Source organism: Sylvia atricapilla, chromosome Z, assembly GCF_009819655.1.
Source record: "Sylvia atricapilla isolate bSylAtr1 chromosome Z, bSylAtr1.pri, whole genome shotgun sequence".
Classification (NCBI taxonomy): domain Eukaryota; kingdom Metazoa; phylum Chordata; class Aves; order Passeriformes; family Sylviidae; genus Sylvia; species Sylvia atricapilla.
Genome location: NC_089174.1, coordinates 75874830 through 75901566, shown reverse-complemented (window position 1 = coordinate 75901566; position 26737 = coordinate 75874830). Strand labels below are relative to the sequence as shown.

Genomic DNA, 26737 nt, shown 5'->3' with positions numbered 1-26737 from the left:
TTAATCCCATGACTCAATTTCTCTTGCAGAACACTCCATCTGTACTGCTCCTGCATTCATGTTGCCTCTGTAATTCTAGGAAACACAACAGGTCCTAGTTTAGAATTATTAACACTTTCAATCATTTAATGGTTAAGTCAGCAAAAAAACAATTTTAGCTTTCAGCACACCTCTATCTCAGTGTAATCTGAACACTCAGTTTTCATCATTCATATACAACGTTTTTGACCCTGTAGTTTAATCAATCTCAGATTTCATTACTTGTGGGAATAACACTTCCCACAGTTCACATTCCTACTTCTTTTCTTACCCAACAGAAATCAGTTCATACAATTAATTGTAGGAAAAATCCCCTTCCTTCTCCACTACATACTTAAGAATTACTGCCTGCATTACCTTCCCAGTAAAATCTTTGGAAAAAGAATAAAGCTCAGTAATCTCTAAAACTGCCTCAAAATAATTACCTATCATCCTCCAACAGATTCCTCTTTCAAACCCATCATTTGGTTATCAAATGGCCTTTCCCTGAAAATAATGGCTTGATGACAAATGAAAGCGTTTCTGTCAGACTGGCAGGAGAAGGTCTCATAGTAATGAGAACCTCACGATCTACAACTCAAAGAGCTGGTGCACTGTAAATATGTGATATTCAGGGCAGAATTCCCAACACAAGCAGACAGATTTCACACGAACATCTATTCTATTACAGACAGAGTCACAGTCAGATTTGGTAACTCAGAGGTGTTAAAGGACATGGACAGACCTGGACCTAGAAATTATAGATTTCATTAAATCCTGGGAGACACTACACAAAGGCTGGAGACCTGCATTTGGAAGCAATCTAGTGAAATCCACCTCTGAAAGCAATCTAGTAAAAAAGCCAAAATATATTGCATATTCTAGTTCAAGGGCACTTAAGATCCACTGAGTCAAGAATTACTCTGGAAGAAAAAGTTTGCGCAAGCATACGCAACAGCTGTAATGCGAGGCTGCAAGTTTGAGAAGGAAGCAACATTTGAACTGAGATCTCTTTAGGCCCCCCAGAAAAATGATTCAGATCTAGTAAGAAGACTAGCCAGCCAAGTAAAAATACCCAAACCACCCAATGCTTTCATTAACTATGGTATAGGAAAAAAAAATTACTGAATGGAAGGTCAGACTTTGAACTGAAGCTTCAAACATTGTATAAGCATTGAGAGCAATTGTTTCTACTTATGGTCTCAAAGAAAGTACATTTGTAACATTTGGAAGCAACTGAAATGTGATCAAGTTCCTATGGAATCACGACATGAAGGAAAGGCTTTCATACAGGAGTAAGTAAGCACAGAATTCAAACCCTAAAATTAACAACAGTGAAAGACTAAAAGACCTCTGCCCATCACAGACATTAAGAATTTTGACACGGACCAGACTGGTGCATTTCTCTCACTATAATTAGCTTAAGCTTTGAGTCAAATAATTGCTTGACTGGGTGATTAATAACAAGCAATAATTGTATAATCAGCAACTATTCGCTCCCATTCTACATGTGCAGCACAGAAATTTCTGAACTCCAGCTTTTGTGTATATTTGCAGCAATGTTTTCTTCCTGAGGAACTCTGTATAGATCAAGACTAAGGCAGCTTAGTAAGGGGCCACATTGTAAGAGTCCAAGTCAAGAAACTTGTCTGAAATTAGTTTCAGTAATACTGAATTCCTTGAATATGCACAATTAAGAAAAGAGACACAATTATAGTCAGAACTGTTTCAGTGGCATTATTCTGGATATACACCATTGAAGATAGAACTTTGTCCCAGTTTAAAACTAATAGACAAGACTTTCTGTTAATTTCCAGACCTACCTTTTGGGTATTAACTGGGAGTCGTCCACCTTCAACCTCAAAAGCAACTTCTGTCAACCAAACAGGAACCTCCTGCTGAGCCTACGCAATTAGGAAAATCAATTCAGAGACCTTGACTACTTTACTAATTCAATTAGGAGTTCCATAACAGCACCAAAAAAGTCACTGTTGCTCAGAACATTTAAGTGAAATCTTAAAGAAGGGGAAAAGCTAAGCACTAATGTTTGAAACTTACATCTGAAAGCACTTTAATCAGAGGTTGTGCAAGATGAGCATCTGAACTGTTATCAAAGAAGCTAACTGCTTTCCCAGTATTTCCACAACGACCAGTTCGCCCAATGCGGTGCACATACTCTTCAATGGTGGAAGGAAGATCAAAATTTATAACATGCTGAACGCTCTCAATGTCCAGACCTCTTGCTGCCACTGAGGTTGCCACCAGAACCGGACATTTTCCAGAACGAAAATCTCGAAGAGCTATTTCTCTCTCTCTCTGTTCTCTATCTCTATAAAGAAAGCAAGGGTTAGACTGGATGTCTCTAAAACCTGCAGTATTATTTAAGATACTATTTAAATGCCATATTTCATGGAAAAAAAGCTCTTGGGGGGTAGGGGGGACAGACAATGGATGCAAAACAAAAAAAAAAAAAACCAAATAATTCATACACTGCCCAGTTTAGGTTTTCTGAATTTTTAACTGAGGAGCAGCAAGACAGAACTGTTAAGTCTCTAGAGAAACTGAGTTTTTTTAAAAGAACTGGAAATAATTATGCATCAAACTCACTGCTTCTCTAAGAAAATTCACTTGCTTAATTGATTACAAGTGCTTTTCCTACAGCTTTGTAGCAAGGAGACAGATGGCAAAGAAAAAGTCTACACAGATTCCTACATAGGCCATTTTTCAGGTATACTAAAAAAACTGGCCAGTCAGCAGTACAGAACTTGTCTCCCATGCATAATCATGAGACAAAATAGATTTGCTCTGGTGTTTCCATGTTGGAAGAATATTTACAGATTACCCAGTACTGAACTATACTGGGTCAGAATTCCACTCATGTTCTTTGTTGTCCAAATAAGAAAACAAATTAGAAAGCTAAACAGTGCTCTTTAGGCTCTTAATATGGGATATGTAGTGAAGCCTGCTATGACCATTACTCTGAAGAAAAATAACTATCCTAACTCCAACTCAAAAAGGCAAAATGAATCAGAAACTAGTAACATCTATGACAACTTAACAGCTTCCGCTGAACCAGTTATTCTACCAGTATAATAATTCTACAGAAATGTATTAAGAACCTCCTCTCACACAAGGGGGTTGTGAGTTAGTAGTTCAGGCTCGCCAGGACTGGAAGACCAGATCTGCACAAAAGCTGTGTGGCTTTCATACACCTACAATCCAGCAGCCACAGGATATACACAAACATCCTGCAGCTGCATGCTAAGATCATTTTAGTCCTTCTTCAACCTCTGTTGAGTGTCTGTCAGAACACATGGCAAACTAAACTACGCAGATATGGCCAAATGTGAGTTCTCAATAAAAGCTTCTTACGAAATACAGGTGACTTTCACTTCAAAAATACTTACCCATGGATACTAGTGGCTGGTATGTTTTCTTGACAAAGAAAGCATGCAATGAAATCTGCTTTCTTCTTTGTGTCCACAAAGACCAGGGTTCGTTCATCACCTATGTTGAACAGAAGTTTAAAGCCACTGCAGTCTGAAACATGACACATCTTCACTATTTGTTATCTATATTAACACCTAATTGCAGGCACACATTTTGAACACTCTTTAAAGTATGGACGTAATTTCCTGCCTACTATGAGCTAATTAAATTCAATCCACCAATTTCTATACCAATACCAGAAACTGAATATACACATACATTGTTTTCCTCCTCAATAAAAGGGGGAAACAAACACTGTTCCCTGTGACAAGCATGCATTTCCTTTCTACAGCACATGCTCAAAAGCAGCAGATTATCCTAAGCATAGAAAGCAAGATCCCACAGACCATTTTTTAATTCCAAACTCACATTCAGTCTTCAGCATTAAAATTTAGGACATACAGCACAACTACAGAAAAATCACAGACACTAATAAAATACAGTCCAAACATTCACACAGTAGTTTTTATACACCTGTAACCTTCAGATAATAGCCCCAGATGCTGAAGTACTGTAACTGACCATATAAAATAGAAAGCCAACTAGAAAGGTTGTCTTCTAATAGAGATAAATAATTGACAAATATTGGGCGTTAGACTAGATTCCATGACATCTACAAGTCCGTTCCAACCCAAATTATCCTGTGACTCTATGAAATACCTCTACACGAATATGCCTAAAAATCCACAGCTCCCCCAAGTCAACAATAATCTTGTCAAGTAAAGCATGTAACACACAAGATCATAGAGCCGTGACCTTCTAAACACAAGTTTAAAAACCAAGCAATTTTGACTTCCCTGGTGAACAACTGGCATTAAGTTACCTATGTTGTGTAGAATTTCAATCAGTTTATCCCTCTTGAAATACTGAGAAACTTCAAGAATATTTTGCTGAACATCTCTGCATGCTCCACCCACATGTCCGACAACAACAAATAAAAAATCGGTTTTCAAAAATTCACCAGCTAGCCTGAAAAAGACACATAACTGAGCAACAGGAAACATATTATGCAATTATTTTTGCTTTAAAAGCACACACTCATTTATGTTTAAGCAACACTTTGAACAAATGTTTTTATCCTCCATTTTGTCAGGAACAATACAAGTAGTCTTCTATACTATTTTTTTAAAAAAAGCCAGAGTTGTCTGCATAGTTTGGGTTCAGCACACAAACCACATGCTAGGCTGCATGAAGTGTGACCAACAGGTCAACAGGCTCTACCTCTGCCTTTGTAAGACCTCAGCTGGAGTATTGCATCCAGCTGTGGCATCTTCACCAGAAGAAAGATATATCACAGGAAATCCAGAGAGCCACAATGATGATCACAGAGCTGCAGCTCTTCTCTTCTAAAGACAAGCTGAGAAAGTTGAGGAGTGGGGGTCATTAAGCCTGGAATGACCTAACTGCAGCCTTCCAGTACCTAAAGGTATGGTAGGCTTTAGGTATGGTAGGCGACACCTTTTACACAGGTGACAAGTACAGGCTGAACAGAGAATGGATCCAGATGAGACCTGAAGGGAAAGCCTTGGGAGTGCTGGTGGATGGATGAGAGGCTGGACACAACCCAGGAAAGTGCACTTGCAGCCCAGAAAGCTAACTGTACCCTGAGCTGCATCCAAAGAACTGTGGCCAGCAGGGCAACGGAGGGGATTCTGCGCCTCAGCTCTGATATTGTGAGACCCCACGTGTGCTGGGCTCCAGGGTCCCCAGTATAAGATGCGGACCTGCCGGAATGAGCTCATGGAAGCCACTAACCTGATAACAGAGCTGAAGAACCTCTCCTAGGGAGGCAGACTGACAAGAGGCCGGGTTGCTCAGCCTGGGGATGAGAAGGCTCCAGGGAGCCCCTGAAGTAGCCTTTCAGGGCAAGCAGCTGTATACTTAGTTGCCAGCTGGGATTAAACCACAGTCTTTTGGAAGTTATGAAGCTTCAAATGCTAAACTGAAGTTCTCCAGTACTACAAAAATGCATGGTTCTCTCAACTCATGTGTGTAGAAAGAGCTTCAACTATCAGATCAAAGGTCTATGTAACAGCAGAAACAAGTTCAGGTATAAAACCAAACATTATGTTAAAACTAAAGTTGATTATATTCACTGAGCAGAAGTGCAGGACGATTTAAATCCAACAGGTCCAAAAAAAGCACCTTTGTGTCCAATACTAGCAAAAGAGTATACTGTTTACAGCTCTCCTGGCAGAAGAGTTTGAGGAAATCACTAGCTTTCCTGACTTCAGCACCAGAAAAGCATTAAATCCAGGAAAGAACTGACTCCAGAAAAGAAGGGTTTTCACACACTAAAATGTGAACACTACCTTTAGGCATTTCAGTTTCCAAAGGTTACAAGAACAACAGGGGCAAAAGAAAACTGCCTCAAAGCTGCACCAGGGGAGGCTTAGACTGGCTATTTAGGGAAAAAATCTTCACTGAAAGTTTTCAAGCATTGAACCAGGCTGGCCTGGAAAGCAATGGAATCACCAACCCAGAAAGTAATTAAAAAAGAGAAGCATATGAGGTATTTGGGGAATTGGTTTAGTGATTCACTTGCTGGTGCTGGGTTAACGGTTAGACTTGATCAGCTTAAGGGTTTTTTCTAACTTAAATACTTGTAGGACTATAATGTTATTTTGCACTTCCAAACCATGATCCAATCACTCTGGTTTCTCAATCTTCCACCAGCACTTGTAAATCCTACAGGACTGAGAGCAGAAAGGTAGATCTGTTGGGGTTTTTTCATTCAACAGAAGCAGCAATAGTAAACATCTTAAAAGTCAAGGAATCTCAGATGCTGGTAGTTACAGTACTCTCAATTCATCCCCCAGTATGCAAGAAAAATACACAGCAAAAGCATGAGCACAACCACAATGATAAAAACATTGTGAGAGATAAAGGGACCAAGATTCTTCTAACACAAAACTTGAGCGAATCAGAGCACACTGTGCATCTTAACAGGAGATACACAAGTCTGGTCTTTCCCAGGACACGCTGAGAAGTGAGACCACATTCCTGCAGAAACAGGTAAATGCGCAGAATGAACACAACTTACACTTGTGTATGGTATCATCTGAATGCTTGATTACCAGCTGAGCAAACAGTAATTTTTAATTCATTATAGCATTATTTTCCTAAAGAACTCTATGAAAAAGGTCTTGATAAGGAGCCAAAGTCACAACAGGTGAGTCCCGCTTCAAGGAAGATGATACATATCCACATCAGTGGTCAGCACTACCTGACTGAACAGGAGAAAGCAGCCCATTCCCCTCTTTCATTCAGGACAGCAAACTACTGAAAAGTATTTTCTCCCTGCCTCAGAAAAGATCTCGCAGACTTTCTAAGACCAAAGAAGTTGTCCGCATTTGACTCCCTGAATTATCAACACTCTTTCTAACAGTATCCCTACCAAAAAAGTCAACAAAATTATTTGAACTACATCAGCTGAAGTTTAAAGACACTTCTGATTTAACAGAGTGACTATTTAGGTGCTGGCATCTCGAAAAGCAGAAGAAACACTAAAAAAGTTTCCATCTGCCTGCAGGGAATTAGTTGTTTTGTTGTTACTCAGCAACTACACTTGCCAGCTATTGAAGACTGTTCCCTTAAGTGAGAAGGACTTCAAAGGTAATGAGTAGTAAATATGTAAAATGTATCTATCATCAATCTACTTGCAGAAGCTTTAAAACTACTGAAGATAAATACCAATTATCCACATAAGTAAGAATTGCATATCATAAACGCTGGTAAGTAGAGCAGTAATTGGTATGTCTCATTAGCCACAGTGTTATCAGCAATATCACTGGTTTTGAGCTTGCACAGATGTGGTGGAGGAATAAGAAACCAACAGGGGGAACATGAGGACTTCTGCAAACAGAATTCAAAAGCCTTCAGACAACTTTATAAACTGCTTAGGAGCGTCCATCTAAATTAAGCAGTTAATGTTGTAGAGTCCCTGCTTAAATTCAACAACATATGAGTATCATAGCTTTCGGTATATTCAAGCTCTTAAAAATAAGAGTGTTTTTAACTGCAGATGCTTAGTTCTATACAAGTGCATCTTCAGACAGATTCCTATTTTTATTCTACTCACCTCTGAACTTCTTCAGGAAAGGTGGCACTAAACATTAGTGTCTGGCGCTTGTCTTTTGGTGGCATGTCTGGGAAAGATACCAACTTCTTCATATCTGCACCAAAACCCATATCAAGCATGCGGTCTGCTTCATCGAGCACCAAGAATTTCACACAATGCAAACCAATCTGCAAGTATTTCAGTCAAAGAAAAACACCATTGGTTCACTAGCAGAATGCACTTACAAAATACCCTAATTGCCAAAATTCACCTTTTACTTATTTCTTTCAAGTTAATAAAAAGTGGAAGTATATGATTTGTTTACATCTCAACCTCTGCTTAGCCTTTTAATCTGCAAATTCTCACACCATAGTGCTTCAGAACTTGGTTCAGCAATGTAAACACACAGAGTAGAGACCAACTCTAATTCAGTCAATTTGTTTTGGAATTATGCCTTCAGTTTTAGAAAGATTCTCTCAACCCTCAAACAGTCTGAAAAAAAACATTTTTTCTTAAAAAAATGTCAGAAAGCATTAAGAATATTACAACTTCATCACTGCTGACCAAGACTGTCACTAAAAAAATCCTGACAACTTTGTTTGTTCAGTGATCACTGAGTCACCACTCTAACATGTAAAAATTTCAATATGAATTTATAATGACAGGGGAAAATAAAAATTCAAATATATAACCTGGAATTTTTTGTATTTTGGATCAGTAAATGAAAATACAGTGCTAGATAGATAAAAAGCCATTGTAGCGAAACAAACATCAAGTGAAGATCTACTATGGAATATGCCACAAAAACTAAGTGAAGGTATTCCAGGCATTTAAGATATTAAATTTTATTGCCATGACAACTGCAGCCATTTTGGTTTAGACCAGTATTATCCTAGCTGCCTCTGAAGGGAACTGAAGAGATCTAGACTCACGCTACTCCTTCAAAAACCTAATGGAATTTAGACAGCCTAAGAAAACCTCACTTGTATTTCAGTGCCTGCACAAAGACAGCATACTGATGGCAGCATTGAGAACCAACCTCTGTTTCTGCTAATTTTGAAAAAATGAAAAATAATATTTTATCTTTTAGGCAAGAGTATTTAGAGAATTCAGATAAGTGTTAAGATCTTACCTTTCCTCTTCCAATTATGTCTAGAAGCCTTCCTGGAGTGGCACACAGTATATTACAGCCTTGCTTTACTTGACGAATTGAATAGTCTATTTGTGTACCTCCGTAGGCCACAACAGGCCTTATACAAGTTCTATTATGTAGAAAAACGTTTGGATTAATTGTTTAATTATGCATAGAGTATAGCTTCATGCAAGTTCATAGAAAATAATCAGATCTACTGTAAATCAGTTTAGGAGTGGTTTAACTCCTTTAGCATATAGGTCAATCCAAAAAACAGTGCTCAAAACCAGAAACTGACTCAAAGTACACCTGAAGCTCCCCCTGACACTACACAACAGAGGCTGCCAAAGCAGCTTGCTAGAACAAACACTTGATTTCACCAGCATTCTCCTCTCTCTTTAAACTGGACCTACTAACAGTAACAGTCAAAACAGTGTTAAGATTTCGTTCCCTTTTATACATCATCCTCAGAAAAAGCAGAACCACCACTAAACATGCCTCTAGAGCTTCAGAAGTAATCTCTGCAGACCTTAAAAGGGCAAAATAATAAATACACATTTGCCATCTTTGTAAAGCAGTTAATCACACTGGCTATACATGCCAAGGATTAGACAGCAAATCTACATATGCTCATAGGATTCACTCCATACACTGAAGGACTGGACAGCAAATCCACTCAAAGAGTACTCAGTGCTCTTCCACCAAGCTTTTTGGTTAGATCTGCCAACTAGAGCTACATCAGATACTCTTCCATAGACAACCACTTCTCTAAGCAGGAACTACCTTACACAGCTCTGAATCATGTTTACAAGCTCATCTTTATAACCTTCTACTAAGGCTTTTACACGCCTGCAATAAGTATTTTCACACAGAAATTCAAATGGTCTTTCACTGAAGATATTAATTATACTAATTCAGCTTCATATGAACAATGACGATCAGATAAACCCAGTGAACTTCTATGAAGTTAAATCAAAACTTTTCAGAAAGCTTTAGTCAAGAATATAAATTCCCTCTGGAATCTTACAATTTCAGTATTTATCCACTATTAGTATAACCAGGTGTGACCTCAGACACAGACGGCTGAATTTTTTTCTCACCGTCGAGGTCACACTTGTGACGGAGGGTCACACTTGCGGCTGCTGTTAGGAGCACGAAAGGATGACGCAGGCCAGCAGGAGGTCAAGCAGGAAAAGCTTCTACTTTATTTTTCTGACTCCATATATATACAAATTTACAGACAGGCCAAGATTGGCTACACAGGTAGCCACCTCTTCCACCTCGTTGGTGACCATCACCATCAATCATCATACTCCTCCTAGACAGGAAGAATGTAAACAATTCTAATAATATACATAGTTTACTTGAAGCTGCGTGAGAACAAAATGCAGAAAGTGAAAAACAGGCAAACTTGAGGCAACACCCAGGTATTTCATATTCCTACTTGCAAATTAAATCAAAGAGCCTAAGATCATAAATCTCAACTGATCAACATGCATGCTCTCTTCTTTAGACAACACAGGTTCACATCCTGATGCTGTTTAACTCATTCACATTTGTAATACAGGCCAGCTGCAAGAGAAACGTTCTAGACTCAAATGTTATTTTATGGTAAAATCATATTTATCTAGTTTAAAACAGCATAATGAACAGAATCAGCTACAAAGTTATAACAGTTTTAGCGATTAAGCTGTTCCTAACAACATATTTAATAACTAGATATGCAAACATGGTAACTTCTCCTGAAGACAGACAGCCTCTAAGTGTAAGCTTCCTTTAACAAAGGCAAGTATGACTTATCCCACCAGATTCTGCAGCAATCATGTTCTCCATTTCACCTTCAAACAATAACAAACTTACACACAATAGATTTAGTTCACTTCTGTACACTGCTAGAATCTATTACTTAGTAAAAAGATTTATGACAAATCTACCACAAATGTATTCTCACACAACATTACAGGACTTAGTGAGAAGTTTAGATCTCTAGTTCAAAGAGTTCCTTTGAGCTGTGACATGTCCAAGACCAGAAACACAGGGAAGTAAGAGTAATTAGAAACTGTAACTGTAAGTTAACTAAAACCCGTAACATCCACCTCCATTTTGCCAAGATGAAAGTAAAGCAAGTATAAATTACTTGCTAGTGAAACACGCTAGTGAATTTCTTCATGTTGAACACATCTAGTGCAGATAGCTCAATGTGCAGCTGCAGCGCAAGCTACTGACTGATCTCTGGGTGGCAAGAAATAGCTGGAGCACAGGCAAAAGACAATAAACTGATGCTGACCCACTGCTTAACAAAGGGCATAAAGACCTGCATCTCTAGCCAGGTAATCTGACACCCAGATTCTGCAGGAGCAAATAATTCAGTAAGAAGACCTCAAAATACTAGGTACATAAACTGTGAGCATATAAAAACCCAGTGATTCCTTTGTTCAGGGGTCCCTTTAGGAGACACCTTGCTTGAGCTATTACATGTTGCTGCAAAACAATGAAATTACTTAAAGGAAACAGAGGTTTGAGATTGTGCTATGGGAAACCTGGGGTTGAGTCAGTGAGGAAACCTCACTACTTTCTGTGTGATGTGTGTAGGGAGTCAAGCAGGGCAGCCAGCAGCTCTCTAGAGCCACCTGCTGCAAAGGGACTCTGGTCCCAGCAGCTGAAGTCCCAGGTGGTGTCAGAACGACTGCCAGAGTGGCTCCTGGACAGTCAGACAGGAAAGTTCTCTTAACACATTTTTTAAGAAATTTCACTTTTCACTCCAGCGGTAAACTGAATACTCATCTCTGCTTCAAGCTGGAGTAAGCCTTCCATTCACTGGTCCCACTCACCAACCCCAATATCAGAAAGATCAGGCATTTAAATCCCTAGCTATATAGTAAGAAACCTGCTAACCAGTACAATAGTCTGAACTCATTATAATCTAAACTCAAGTGTTTGCAATTTGATTAGCCCAAAAAAATCTGCAAATACTTATGAAAAAATAAAGCACTGGTGATGTAAGCAAAGTAACTACCAATAATACCAGACAACAGTGGAAAAGCTTACCCATACACGAATTTTCTTGCTTCTAGGAAGATCTGATTTACCAGTTCTCTAGTTGGGGCAGTAATAATACATTCTGGTTCTTGATGCTCTTTAAAGCTACTAGCAGCTACACCATCCCTCATCATTTGGGCCACAATTGGTACAAGAAAGGCTGCCTGGGGGAAAAAAAAAACCACAGCAGTATTCGGGCTGTTGAGTCTTAAAACATTTTATGACTTAAACATTAATGTGGCTCTTTACGAGCCACATTAAAATCTGTGTATCAATCTCAAAGCTTGAACAATAGTGCACACAATGACCAAGGACAGCAGACTGCAAAACAACTGACCTGAATGCAGAACCTTTAAGCTTATTTCTCCTTGTTAACCAGTATGCAAGTATCCCTCTGGATCTTAACAGTCTAGTAACAGGAACACAATCATGCAGTGGCTAACTTACCATACAGTTCCACATACTGATTACATAACTCGGTAATTAAGCAATCCAAGACCAAAACCATCCTTACAATATGTACTTAAAAGCTCTAAGTTATCATTAGTAGGTCTGTAAAGTAATCATGTATTAACAGTCTCCAGGCAACCAGAATGGCAGATCAGTTTGCAACGTAGCTGCACCACACCAGCACACTTACTTCCACGTAAGATCAGACACCCATGAACCTGGAACTGTATAGCAGCCCCAAAAGCATTCAGAGCACAGGCTTCTGCAAACAGAAGAGGTCTTTCAAAAGAAGTAACTAGTAAACTACATTAAAACAAAACTAGCAAAAAGCTACACTTCATGACTAAACATTGCCATCCATCAGCTGTCAATGATTAGATTTAGGTACACTGACAGTTTAAAAAGCTGAGAATTTTCAATTTAATATCAACTCTCAACACTGTTCCATGATTAAGAGCAAATCACCTAAAACCAAGATTGATGCAGATCAGACTTCATCAAACTTGCACAATGCAGTTACACGCTGGCCTAAGTTTGAATAAGAAAAAAAAAAGAAAAAAAAAAATCACACAAAACTCATACACACACAATAGGAGACAAAAAGGAAACAAAACCCAAATAAACACAAAACAAAAAAACCCACACCAACAAAGAAACCCAAACTAACAAAAAAACCCCACTAAATAAGACAAAACCCCATACAACACAGAAGTCTCCATTTTCAACTGCTGAATTCTGTCATCAACAGTCTCTAAGGCTGCCCATACTTCTCAATTCACAGCTGTATCTCTGAAGGCTAGCCTGCTGTATTAAGAAACTGGTTTACTGAAAAAAAGAATAAAGCCCAAAATGTGTCCATCCTGTCACTTGTATCTGTGCCTGATACCTGCCATTGCTGTGCAAGAGAAATTACTGGACAACAAATAGCTAAGCATGTGACATGTGGAAGAGTATGGCATCCCCCTAAAAGCCCACAGTCACACATTTTCAGTCGCATAAATACTGCACAAAATGCTTACAGTTTTTCCTGATCCTGTCTGGGCACATGCCATTAAATCCCGTCCTGCCAGTATAATAGGAATGCTGTACTTTTGCACTGGAGTAGGTTTAGAGTATCCAGCTTTAGCAACATTCACAGTTAAAGTATGACACATATTAGTGTCCGCAAAATTCTGTAAGAGAAAAATATTAGTCATTACACAATCACAGAAGGGATAAGTTTAAAACACAAAATGCTTACTGTAGGATACAGACATCCAAATATTAAGGAGTATTAACTTTAGAGGTAGTCTCACCAGTCATTTAGGTTACCAAGGCTCCTTAAGATAAAACCCCCAAAGGTCTCTAAAATCTGCTCATGCCATTCAAGTAACATTGTCTGCAGGGCAGGGAATTTGAACGTTTTCAGCTAGTCTTATTTTCAGGACAAAATTGCTCAGAAGCCATATACTTGCATTCAAGCAAGTATACTCACACAGCATGCTATGAAAAAAAATGGAACTCTTTTACTTTCATTTCAGACAGGAGCTACACATGGTCTCTGTGCTAAAACCAGTAATGGTGGCTAAAACAACATTGCTAGCCAGGAACAAAAGGCAACATGCATGAGAAAAATGTTTAACTTCAGTGAGAACACCTTTGACAAGATGGATGAGGAGAATACTTCTGCATCTTCACTTTCAACACAGCTCCTACTAACCTCCGCACTTCTCACTCTTCTCCCTAAAAAGAGCTTTTTTCTTTTTCATCACTGGCCACCCATTAGATAAAAAACTTAGGAATATGCTAAACAATGAACTGCAACTATGGAGAACAGGGTTAGAAATTACTTTAGAACACGCCTCTGTCCAAATGAATACTACCTCAACAGGTGCTCATTTACATTTGTGAAGATCTCTCAGTAATTTACTTCAATAAGGTAACTATACCAGCCTGCCCAAAAACTGTTGCCAAAGACCTCTTTCTTTCAATATTGAAACTGGTATTCCTCCACAACTTAATGACTGTTCTTCCTATATATCAGTATTACTTTTTCTAGACCATTTATGTAGTTCATTAGTTATTGCGAAATCAAATTTTTATCTTTCAAATGGGGAGCACCTCCTTCCAACATCACACTATTTGCATGAGTCAGTATTTTTAATGATTACTTTCATTAGCTGCAAATACTGACACCACTACACATCCTTGTAAATCATGCTACACAAACTGTGATAACAACCAGTTCACTAACCATTAATGCTGCTGGAGGATCCAGTCCTGACACTTGAACAACATTCTCATCATACTTGTCAAAATTCATTCCTGTCTGATAACGTGCAAAGATGGCTTGTTCATCATCAGGTGGTGGAGGAGGCACATAAGTCACCTTTGGACCTTAAGAACACAACCACTTAAGTTCACAAACAATACAAAGAGAAGTTAAAATAAAACTGTTTTAAGTATGAAGCTACCGAAGTTAAGTTCAATGACATGCCATCTGGATTTCCCTTCATTTTTCAGGAAGGCACAAAATTCCATACATTCATTCTACCACAACTTTATTTTATATTATGCGACCTAAAACTTACCTCCATATGACGTTAGACTTGTAAAGCATTCATGTGTTACATCCACTCAAGGATCCCACTTTCAAGAGGTATTCACAAAAATAAAATCAGGCTCTTCATCATCCAGGCAGACACAGGCTCTAATGACACAAGGAAGGACACGCTTCCCACACAACAACTTACTCTTTCTGAAGAATTCTCTTTCCACATGAAATTCCATACAGACAGATGCAACTGCTGCATATCAAATTCCAGAATAGTTTTTAATACACTAACACTTTACACTATAGTCATAAAAAAGGAATTACTATTCTGTGTTAAAGATGCAGTTATGTCCACTATAAGCACTAGCACATTGCCTCTGAAAGACTTTAACTCCTAAAAATCCTTATTTGAACAAAAAACCTGAAAAAATTGTTGGACTGAGTCAAACAGCAGCAAATCAATTGTTCTTCAAATACTAAGTATCACTTCAGAACATGTATACTAATCACTGATCACAGAATAAGGTTTCTTCCAACCAAAACCAAAGATCATCCACTTCCAATCCCTGTGCCTCAGGATGGACATCATCCACTAGACCATGCTGCTCAAAGCCCAACTGAACATGGCATTGAACACTTCCACGGATGAGGGGATGAGGTACCCACAAGACCTCTGGTCAGCCTGTTCCAGCGCTTCCCTTCAACTCATCCTCCGAGTAAGGAGCTACTGAACGATCTTTTCTACAGTGAAAAGTTCTTTTATGAATATCAAACATATTCTTACATGGAGAATATCAGCCATCCACTGACCATTTTATGTTTAACCTGTTTTAATCCCACTCCTAATCTGAATTATGGTACTTCTGTGAATATTACCATGCTCCAGGTAGAACAACATATACTGTAGCCTCAGCGGCAAAAGAAAACAGCAGGATTACGGGGGAAAAATCCCTAGCAGACAACAAAACACCCCCAACATTAAAATAAAAGTTAAATCAGGGGTAAGTGGCCTGTCAGAACTACACACTTTGTCAGCACTGACAAGAAAGTATTTCCCTTTACAGGATGTAGAAAGGTACAAGTATAGAATGACTGTTTCAAACAGTTTTGGGGTTAGCACCTCTGCTTCACTGTGCATTAACTGAAACATCAGCAAGACACAGAACAAAGATTATATAACACAAGAGCTTTGAAAACACAGTAACTAAAATCCAAATTAGTTACAAACATGTCTTTTACAGGCATACAGCCAAGATACCTAGCATTTACAGCAGGTTCTACATAGAGAAAAACACTAGTGAAAGTATTCCCCAGAATTAGGAAGGAATTGTTTTTGTCATTAATCACTGGTGAGGAAATCCATGCAGTTCACCCCTGCTACTGAAAAGCCTCACCTGCGCCATCTAAGAGTGCTCCCCTTTCCTTAGAACCCTGAGCCCCAGACTGAGGTGTGTCCCTCTGCCGATCTTTCACACCTGTAAGTAACAGACATAGCAGATAGAGGGTATAAAATTAGTACCACAAAATAGTACAACTGAAGCCAGCTATATACTCCAACAAATCTGCAGGGCAACAGTCCCAACTTTTTCATGTACTCCAAACTATACTGTATTATACCCAGTAATAATCATTTTCTAAAGAGACCTTTCATGTTTCACAACACAGCTGAAGAACAGAAGCAGTTCTGCTCTTCAGAACAGAAGGAATTCTCAGTTCTGCGGAGCTGGTAGTTCTCAAGGGAGCAAGCAAACCCATGAAGATCACTACACATATGCTGTACCCATGCAAACCACTCAGTATGAAAGAAAACAAGCCCAAACCATCAAACTTACCTTGCCCAAAGCCACCATGAAATCCTTTAAACCCTCTGTTTTGTGGACTAGCACCATCTACAGCGTTTTGCTCTTGAAAACCTGCAATAATACAGCATAGCACACAGTAACTCAATTTGCCCAGTTCTGCAGGAGAACATCAAGTGCCTTTTATCTGGCTGAAGAAGCCATTTCAAAGTTTTCACTCTTGACTGCTAATTCTCAGGGAACAGGCAAAGCCAGAAAGACGGACCAGTGTATGCTTGCACTGTTCAAACCAGTCAACACAAAAAACTTATTCTCACCTTGTCCAAATCCTTTAAACCCTCTGTTTTGTGTTACAGCATCCTCTCCATTTCCTTCTTGAAAACCTGCAGTACAGCATAGCACACAGTCACTGAAGTTTGCCTGATTTTGATGTGCAGGTCAAGCACCTTACATCTGGTAATTGTTCCTCTCAGTTCCTATATTATTCATATTAAAAGTACAATATAACAAAGTGGTTTTCCTAAATATATGAAAAAATGAAGACAAGAGATAGGTTTTTGCCAAAAAGCATTCAGCTGTTCTGTCACACTATAAAAGCAAAGAGCATTATCTGGTACAGGACACAAAGGTTCTCCTCTCCTGTGGCTTCCTCTCCATCAATGCCTGGTGTATACCACTATGTCAGTCAGTTTGGTCTTCCCAGATCAACAAATAAAAACTACATTTTAAAGGCTGATGTGCAAGAGATAGTATGCTAAGTATCCATAAATACCACAGACCTTAAATACAGGTTGCAAGTTACCTCATAATTGCTGCTGTAGAGTCTACAGCAAAACTGCCTGTCAGTGCCCTGCATCAAAGTGCTGCTGTCTTGCTTAGTCAAACAAGTCTAGCATTCCCCTACCATAATGAGATGCAGTCTATAAGGTGGGAAAGTGGTCTTAATTTTTTGAAAGAATAAGAAACTGTGCTGGTTTTGGAAAAGAGCAACTTGTTTTTTTAACAGAAAAGAATTGCTAGCATGTATTAAGGATGCAGTTTATGTCCTCAAGGATTATTAGCATGCTGCCTCTGTAACACTTACTAAAAATCTTTATTTGAACTAAAAATAGAATCAAATCAGTAGTTCTTCAGATACCAAGGAGCACTTCTGAAAACACGTAGTAATGATAGAATAGTTTGGGTTGCAAGGCACCTTAAAGGTCACCTAGTTACAATCTCCCTGCTATGGGGAGGGTTGCCACCCACTAGATCAGGCTGCTCAAAGTCCCAAGCAAGCTAACAAATAGCTATGTTGCCACAACTCAGCAGTGAGAACATATGTACAGTTCACCCCCACTACTAGAAAGTCTCACCTGCACCATCTGCGAGAAGTCCTCTTTCTCTACAGCCGAGCGCTCCAGACTGAGGTACCCCCCTCTGTCCATCTTTAGTACCTGTAACAGATGGCGTAGTTCATACAGGGTAAAATAACATCACAGAAATTGCAGAATCAAGTAGATTGGAAAAGATCTTTGAGATCATCAGTTTTACCTCATCAACTAAACCATGGCACTGAGTGCCACATCCAAGCTTTTCCTAAACACCTCCAAGGACAGTAACTCCATTACCACCCTGGGCAGCCTATTTCAGCTTCTAATCACCATTTCTCTGAAGATCTTAGTTATTTCCAGCTTAAACCTCCCCTGGAAAGAACTTTCCTGTTCTCCAGTCACCAACTGCGTGGGAAAACAGGCTGATCCCCATCTGGCCACAATCTCCTTTCAACCAGTTGTAGAGAGGGATAAGGTCTCCCCTGACCCTCCATTTCTCCAGGCTAAACACCTCCAGCTGCCTCCTCTGCTCCCTATAGGACCCATGCTCCAGACCCTTCACCAGCCCTTCTCTGCACTTACTCCAGCACCTCAAGATCCTTCCTAAACTGAAGGGCCCAGAACTGGACACCATGCTTAAGGTGCAGCCTAACCAGGGTCGAGTACAGGAGACAATCAGTGTCCTAGCCTTTAAACCACTGCTGATCCAGGCCAGGATGCCATTGGCCTTCCTGGCCACACTGGTTCATGTTCAGCTGGCTGTCAATGAGTACCCTAAATCTCTTTCTGCCTGTCTGCTGCCCAGCTCCTTTGCCTCAGCCTGCAGTACTGCAAGGCACTGTTGTAACCCAAAGGCAGGACGCAGTAGCACTTGGACCTGTTAGACCTCCTATCACTGGATTTGGCTGATGGATCCAGCCTGTTCTGGTCCCTCCGCAAAGCATTCCCGCACTCCAGCAGATCAGCCAACACACATACCAGCTTAAGTGTCACCTGCAAATTTGTTAATGGTAGACTTAATCCCCTCATCCAGACCACCAGTAAAGATATTAAACAGGACTGGGCCAAACACAGATCCCTAGAGGACAACACAAGTGACTGATCACCAACTGGAAGCAGCATCATTCACAACTCTCTGGGCCCAGCTGTCCAGCCAGTTCTTAACCCAGCATATGGCCCAAGCCATGGGTTGCCAGCTTTTCCAGGCATATGCTATGGGAGACAGTGTCAAAGGCTTTGCTGAAGTCCAGGTAGACAACATCCACAGTATTCCCCTCATCCACCAGCTGGGTCATTTGGTCATAAAAGGAGATCACACCAGTCAAGCAGGACATGTCCCTCCAAAATCCACGCTGGCTGGGTCTGATCCTTTGGCCGTATTATATGTCCCACCCTGTGATCACACACAGGGTGATCTATCTGTTCCATTATCTTGCTGGGTACCAAGGGCAGGCTGACAGGCCTGCAATTCCCTAGATGTGACAAGAAGCTGTCCTCCATACCCTTCAAGAACTTCGCAGACTACATCTTCTCTACTGTGTTCAGTTCCCAGCAGATTATTTGCTAAGTTAAAGTCTCCTACATGAACAAGGACTGGTGATCTTTAAGCACCCTCCAGCTGTTTACAGAATAATACATCTACCTCTTCATTCTCTTCATAGAGGATAGGTGGTCCATGACACACCCACCAGGATGTCAGCCTTGCTGGTCCTTCACCCACAGGCACTCAACCTTATTATCTATCATTAATCCTAAGTTCTACAGTGTTGAGAGCCTCTCTAATGTACAAAGTAACCACTCCACCTCTTCTCCCTCGCCTGTCCCTTCTGAAGAGCAAGCAGATATCCACTGCACTTCCACAACAACTACTACATCATAGTCTTCCTTCTGTTCAAAGGCTTCCAGCTCCTCTTGTTATCTGCACACATTTGTGTGATGTACTTCAGCTGGACTTTTAAGCGTTGACTCCAGCTTACCACGCTTAGCATCCACTCCAGAAAGCCTGGTTTCAGCCCCTTCCCCCTTCAAACCTACTTTAAAGCCCTCTCAATCAGCCCTACCAACTCTGGCCTAGAATCCTTGTCAGACAGACAGAGCCTACCTGACTCAAAGCCCCACTGCTATGAAAAGTGCCCCATGATAAAAAAAAACAAAATCTGCTGATGGCTCCAGCCCTTAAGACAGTTAGTGATAGGGTTCTCATATTCCTTTCATCATTCATCTCTGCTACTGAAGGAACTGAGCAGAACATCACCTGTGCTCCTGTCCCATGAACCAACCAACCCAAAGCTTTAAAGTACCATTAAACTGCACTGGTGCTCTTCTTATCAACCTCATCACTGCAAACCTGGACAAACAACAGTGGATAATAATCAGAAGGATGAATTAGTTCAGGGAATCTCCTGGTGATACCCTGTAACTGGGCTGCAGGGAGGCAGCAGACTTCCTGTAGGGCGGGTCCAGTCAATATACAGGGCCCTCAGTTCCCCTTAAAAGGGAGTCACCTAAAACCACCACCTCTCTTTTCTTTTCAATATCTAAGGCTGTGATCCATCTGACAGGGTTAAGTGCAATTGGAAGAGCCCCCAGATGGATTCTTTTCTTTAGTATCATCTGTCTGACTCTCTGGACCCAAGGTCTCATACCTATTCTGTAAGGTCACCTGGGAAGGCAATGAAGTTAGGAGGGAACTGTTTTACCTCCCAAAGAAGGGATCTCTTTCCGTTCCTGCCCCATCTACTAGGTCAGCTCCTCCTCCTCCTGCCTGACGGCAAGGGGGTCAGGGCTCCTCCAATACTTGCTGAGCTTCTCTTACAGCTGGAAGGGTGTTACTCTCTCCATCTATTTCTCTTTTGCTTCCTCTAACACTCCTTAAGTACTTAAATACTTCTTTTAAGCTCTGCCCCCAGACAAAGCAAATCACTCACCTGCTTATACCATAGGCAGGTATTTTTTGCACCATCCTCTGGAACTAACACCAGACTCAGACACTCACCACAGCCTGGACACCTGCTTCCTTCTTGAGGGAGTTCTGTTTGGGTTAGCAAATACTTGCTGGCAGCAGCAATTGCTTTTGACCATTTGTAAACCAGTACTGGATGTAGTAAACTGGGGCAGCAGGGAGGAGGGGGGCAACAAAAAAACCCCACAACCCATCATCACGAGGATGGCTGTGCCCCACCTGCTGCAACTCACATGCCACAGCCCCTGTTGTGCCACACCCTCACTGCCTTGCCATGCCCATTTCCCCACATGAGCTACTTGCCATGCCACACCCCAGTTTGCCCACTCCTGGTCACAAGTGCTCCTAGAGTGTTTTATGTTGCATGCCAAGTGGCCCAAACACTACCCCTTCACTCACCTGAATGGCTGGCATGGAGGTTAAGGGGGGCTGCTTGATCAGCTCTTGTAAATTATGTGCATATTAGTACAATTAAATACTGCAACTAAAGCCAGCTATTCACTCCAACAAATCTGCAGGGCAACAGTCCCAACAACTTTTTCATGAACTCCAAACTATACTGTATTATACCCAGTAATAATCATTTTCTAAAGAGACCTTTCATGTTTCACAACACAGCTGAAGAACAGAAGCAGTTCTGCTCTTCAGAACAGAAGGAATTCTCAGTTCTGCGGAGCTGGTAGTTCTCAAGGGAGCAAGCAAACCCATGAAGATCACTACACATATGCTGTACCCATGCAAACCACTCAGTATGAAAGAAAACAAGCCCAAACCATCAAACTTACCTCGCCCAAAGCCACCATGAAATCCTTTAAACCCTCTGTTTTGTGGACTAGCACCATCTACAGCGTTTTGCTCTTGAAAACCTGCAATAATACAGCATAGCACACAGTAACTCAATTTGCCCAGTTCTGCAGGAGAACATCAAGTGCCTTTTATCTGGCTGAAGCCATTTCAAAGTTTTCACTCTTGACTGCTAGTTCTCAGGGAACGGACAAAGCCAGAAAGACGGACCAGCGTATGCTTGCACTGTTCAAACCAGTCAACACAAAAAACTTATTCTCACCTTGTCTAAAGTCAGCACGGAATCCTTTAAACACCCTGTTTTGTGTAATAGTATCTTTTCCATTTCCATCTTGATAACCTGCAGCATATAGCATAACAGAAAGTAACGTAGTTTGCCTAATTTTGTATGTATAAATCAAACACTATTTATCTAGCTGAAGAACAGACGCCATTTCATTGCTTTCACCCTTGTACAGGTTGTCCTTAGGGAGCAAGCAAACCCATGAAGATCACTACACATATGCTGTACCCATACAAACTACTCAGTATAAAAAAACACAAGCCCCAACCATCAAACTTACCTTGCCCAAAGCCACCACGAAATCCTTTAAACCCTCTGTTTTGTGGACTAGCACCATCTACAGCGTTTTGCTCTTGAAAACCTGCAATAATACAGCATAGCACACAGTAACTCAATTTGCCCAGTTCTGCAGGAGAACATCAAGTGCCTTTTATCTGGCTGAAGAAGCCATTTCAAAGTTTTCACTCTTGACTGCTAATTCTCAGGGAACAGGCAAAGCCAGAAAGACGGACCAGTGTATGCTTGCACTGTTCAAACCAGTCAACACAAAAAACTTATTCTCACCTTGTCCAAATCCTTTAAACCCTCTGTTTTGTGTTACAGCATCCTCTCCATTTCCTTCTTGAAAACCTGCAGTACAGCATAGCACACAGTCACTGAAGTTTGCCTGATTTTGATGTGCAGGTCAAGCACCTTACATCTGGTAATTGTTCTTAGTCCTTCTTTAACAACTTCACAAGAAGTTCAACATATAACAAGAGTGTTTTGCCTAGACATTCGAATAAAATGAAGACAGGAATACTTTCTGCCAAGAAATCTGACAGAAAACAGTACTGCTCTCCTGTAGAATTTCAAACCTTAAATCAAAAATTGGTTCTTTAAGTATTTTGACTTTACATGTGTGCATGCTGATCAAGCCATTAACTTCAACTCTTCTGTAAGGAAGCGGATCATTTCAGACTTCTCGTTTGAGGTCAACTGACAGCATTTGTCCCTTCAGTTTTCCTAACTGGTACTAAAGAATAAGGTGGCAATGCCAGTTGAGGCCTGCTACGAAGCAAGGACTTGAAAACATATCTTCCACATCTACCAAATCCTATTTTTTTAGTACTCAGAACTCCTTACTCAGTTGGCAGTGAGACATACGTAGCATATTTTTATTTCTAATGCTGTTCCTTAATCACTCTCTTGACGGAATGGGAAAGGAAATAAACATATGCCTAAATGTAAGTCACATGCATAAACAAGATATTCCTCATTTTAGACTTAAGTTTCAGGTGTTCTCTAAGGTCCAAGCAATCAGCTTAGATCATAATCTACTCCTTAGTCCTTATTCTTCAGCTGAACACCTGTTCTACCATATTTTAACAACAAACAGTATCATCTGGCACAGGACACCATTAAGTTCTCCCAGCACAGCATCAGTGGCTTCTTCTCCACCAAAGCTTGGTGTGTAGACCACTATGTCAGTGAGCCTGGTTTTTCCACAACAGTTAAAGATATAAAAATTTTATCTTAAGGGCTCATATGCAAATGACAGTATTCTAAGCATCCATAAATACAATAAACCTTAAATACAGCTTCCAGGTTACTTCATAATTGCTGCTGGAGAGTTTACAGCAAAACTGCTTGTCATCAGTGCCCTACACCAAACAAGCCTAGCATTCACCCAATATAACAGCGTTCAACCAAAATGATGCAGAAATGGTACAGAATTTTTTTCAACAAGTAAACTGTGTTGTGTTTAGCCAGAGTAAACTTCCTTCCCATCAGCTAGCAAATACATGTGCTTTGTATTTCCTGGAAACAGTATTGATAATACAGCGATGTTTTTAGTTACTGCTGAGCAGTGGTGACACTGAGTGGGGGCCTTTTCTGCTCCTCACTCCACCCCACCAGCAAGAGGGGTGAGGGAGCACAAGATGGAATGGGACAGAGCCAGGAAAGCTAATCCCATCTCATGTGACATCAAGCTCAGCATATAAAGCCAGGGAAAGAAGGAGGAAGAGGTGGGCATTTGGAAAGATGGTGTCTGACTTCCCAAGCCACAGTCATGCGTGACAGAGCTCTACTTTCATGGAGCTGAACCTGCCTGCTGACTGAAAGTAGTGCATGGCAAAATCTAATGTATGGTATACAATTAGCCATCAGGAATACCACCACAGCTGGAAGTTACCTTTGGCTGCAAAATTCCTTCCTCTACCAAAACAATTCACTGACTGACGCTGTGTGTTCACAAATTGATCAGTACCTACAATATAAAAATAGAATTAAGTTCAAAATCAAACCTATCTTTAACTCAGTAGTAATTATATGTTACTAAATAATTGCAGCAAACAAGGAAGCATTGAGAGTGAAAAATAATGTCTACCCATTATGTTCTCTATATAATTTGATGTCGCTATTCCATAGGGGTGCCATGAAAATATCACAATATTATGTTTTTCTTTCATCTTGTACAACACTTAAGGGACCAACTCTTCCAAACACCAGTAAAGTCAAAAGTGCCTTTCACATACCAAACGAGTCTACACTTGGGCTGAAGACAGATGATGGGTCATTGGGTCTCTCTAGCAAGCTAACCTGCAAAAAGAAAAGCAGCATCAACATAATGATAACTTTAGGTCTAGTAAAGTACATAAATACAAACACAGCTACTAAGTCATGCACTTTAAAGACGTTGCCTCGTGCACCTTCTGAAATATAAACTCTTACTCTCTTCTGTTTGCTTCAATTTATTGCGTTTCAGGATACTCAATGGCATACTGTTTGCATCTGAACGTTACCAAAAATCACATTACATAGAGCTGACATGTCAAACCCACTTAAGCACACAACAATCACTAATAGCTGAACAAAATAGCAGCAAGCAAATCGCTAGTACAGAGAAAAACTCCTTTCTTCAGTAACAGTGAACTCCTACGGCTGCCTACCATACTTCCAAAAATCATGGGAACAGGGGACACCACTGCCCAGCAGCTACTCAAGTTGGAAGGACACCGGTTGGAGGAAGGAAAGCGAAAAGCAAACATATTCCATCGCCATAGGTGCACCCCCCCTCGCCCCCAGCTCAATACCTTCTCAAGGGATGGGAGCAATGCCTCGTCCCCTATCTCCGCATTCCAGTCTTCCTCAATCATGCTGCACTCTGCCAAACCTGCTTACAGGAGACATAACACACCAGTACCTGCCTCTCGCCAGGTTCTGGAGAGTACCGCGAAAGAAGAGAAAATGGCGCCCCGCACCGAGGCTCGCCGACACGGCTAGCCGGCGATACCTGCGGGCAGGAGTGAGCGCGCCCGGTCCAGGCGCTGCGCTGGAGGGGATGGTGTGAATCTGTAGAGGAGGTGGGGGCCCTCCCGCAGAAAAGCACTCCCCTTCCCTCAGGGCAGCGCGCAGCCCCTCTCCTACCTCCTTCCGCGCTCCCCAAAGCCTCTCACCGAAACAAAATGGCAGCTACAGCCGACAGCCTTTAAGGCGGCAACACGCGCCTCTGCCGCCGCGTCACGTGTGGCGCCGGCAGCCAATGGGCGCGCCTCGGCCCGCTCACGTGCGGCCGCCGCGGCGGGAATGGCGCCGCCAGGGCCGGGCCGAGCCGAGCCGAGCCGAGCCGAGCCGAGCCGAGCCGAGCCGAGCCGAGCCGAGCCGAGCCGAGCCCAGCCCAGCCCAGCCCAGCCCAGCCCAGCCCAGCCCAGCCCAGCCCAGCCCAGCCCAGCCCAGCCCAGCCCAGCCCAGCCCATCGCACTGCGCACCGCGCACCCCTGCTCCCAGCGGGATACCCAACGGGACGTGTGCTTTTGTTGGAATTGAAAAACAAAACAACAAGTTGTGTTAAACAAGTTACATGTTTAAAAAACGAAACAAAATTAGCCTCCCTGGACAACTCAAATCTAAGAAGGACACCTCTTTCCCGCTGTTTGTCCTTATACCAGACTTGTCAGAGATAAGAAAGGTACCCGAATTCCTGGCTCATTGCACTGCTATCAGTTCAACTAATCTACTAAAATTAGTAGCAAGTAGTCTGGCACTCCAGCCTGGGTTTCCAAGCTAGAGGTCTGTCTCCTCTGTACCTCTACCTTATCTCATGCTGTGAGGTAACATAGCAATGCTTATTCATAAAAACTTAAGGAATGTCCTGTGTCATTTCATAAACACAATAAAACTCATTAAAACCTGTTCCACCATGTTCAGCAGATTTTCCTCATCATAAAAGCAATTTGAAAAACTGTGTGTCTGTTGAAGAACTTTAATGCCTTCTGTTGCAAACAGGATCTATATTTCTGCAGTAAAATCTGAATATCTAGCAGGGACTTTAAGCATCAAAGCAAATTCCCTGGGAAATTTTGGAAAGTGGTCTTTGAACTAATGCTTTTGTTATTTTCTCATTAGCCATCATCTATTAAGCCCTACCCTTTGCAGCTGCTCATTTTTCAGGAGCATCAAGATAGGACTAAGGCCAGAGTTCAAAGTCGGTAAGCAACATAACCAGCTTCTTTGTCTCACAGTAAGGTTAAATCTGCACCACTAGATTGTGTGTGTGTGTTTGTACGATGTGCGTAGTGCTGCAAGTTACCAGCTTTCAATAAGTATTCAGTCAGACACATAATGTCTAAGGATGAAGAATCTGCAGTGGGAGCATGCCTGTGGGAAGTGTGTTAAGCTCTTCACAAGTTCCCAAAGCAGCATCTGAAACTAGCCGGGAGGCTCATGAGTTAAATTTCACCCACTGTGGTAACAATTTTACTTTTTGCCTAAACAAGGAAGCTTGAGTAAGCTGCCTCATAGGCCAAAACGGCTTGTTCGCATTGCACTGGAGCTCTGTTTTGGATGGCCATAAAGAAAAAAGCAGTGTGTC

General features: G+C 41.2%; 1 protein-coding gene across 1 annotated transcript; it reads right to left on the bottom strand.

Annotated features, from left to right (window-relative positions):
- DDX4 (DEAD-box helicase 4) lies at positions 1 to 25022 on the bottom strand. The gene is made up of 19 exons (XM_066339586.1): positions 24960 to 25022; positions 24402 to 24465; positions 24059 to 24133; positions 22467 to 22512; positions 22163 to 22197; positions 17876 to 17956; positions 16838 to 16903; positions 16554 to 16634; positions 16116 to 16196; positions 14422 to 14564; positions 13208 to 13360; positions 11748 to 11902; positions 8700 to 8829; positions 7589 to 7755; positions 4331 to 4476; positions 3426 to 3525; positions 2077 to 2347; positions 1842 to 1922; positions 1 to 75 (listed from the first exon to the last, which is right to left on the bottom strand). The coding sequence occupies exons 1-19, from the start codon at positions 25020 to 25022 to the stop codon at positions 1 to 3; spliced, it is 2013 nt and encodes a 670-aa protein (XP_066195683.1).
- Between the last annotated feature and the right edge of the window lie 1715 nt (positions 25023 to 26737).

Coding starts and splice junctions, on each gene's coding strand:
- DDX4 (XM_066339586.1), bottom strand. CDS start 25,022: ATGATTGAGGAAGACTGGAATGCGGAGATAGGGGACGAGGCATTGCTC. Junction 11,903..13,207: donor AGACAGGATCAGGAAAAACT/GTAAGCATTTTG, acceptor TTTTTCCCCCAG/GCAGCCTTTCTTGTACCAAT. Junction 8,830..11,747: donor GCAAGAAAATTCGTGTATGG/GTAAGCTTTTCC, acceptor TCTACATAATAG/AACTTGTATAAGGCCTGTTG.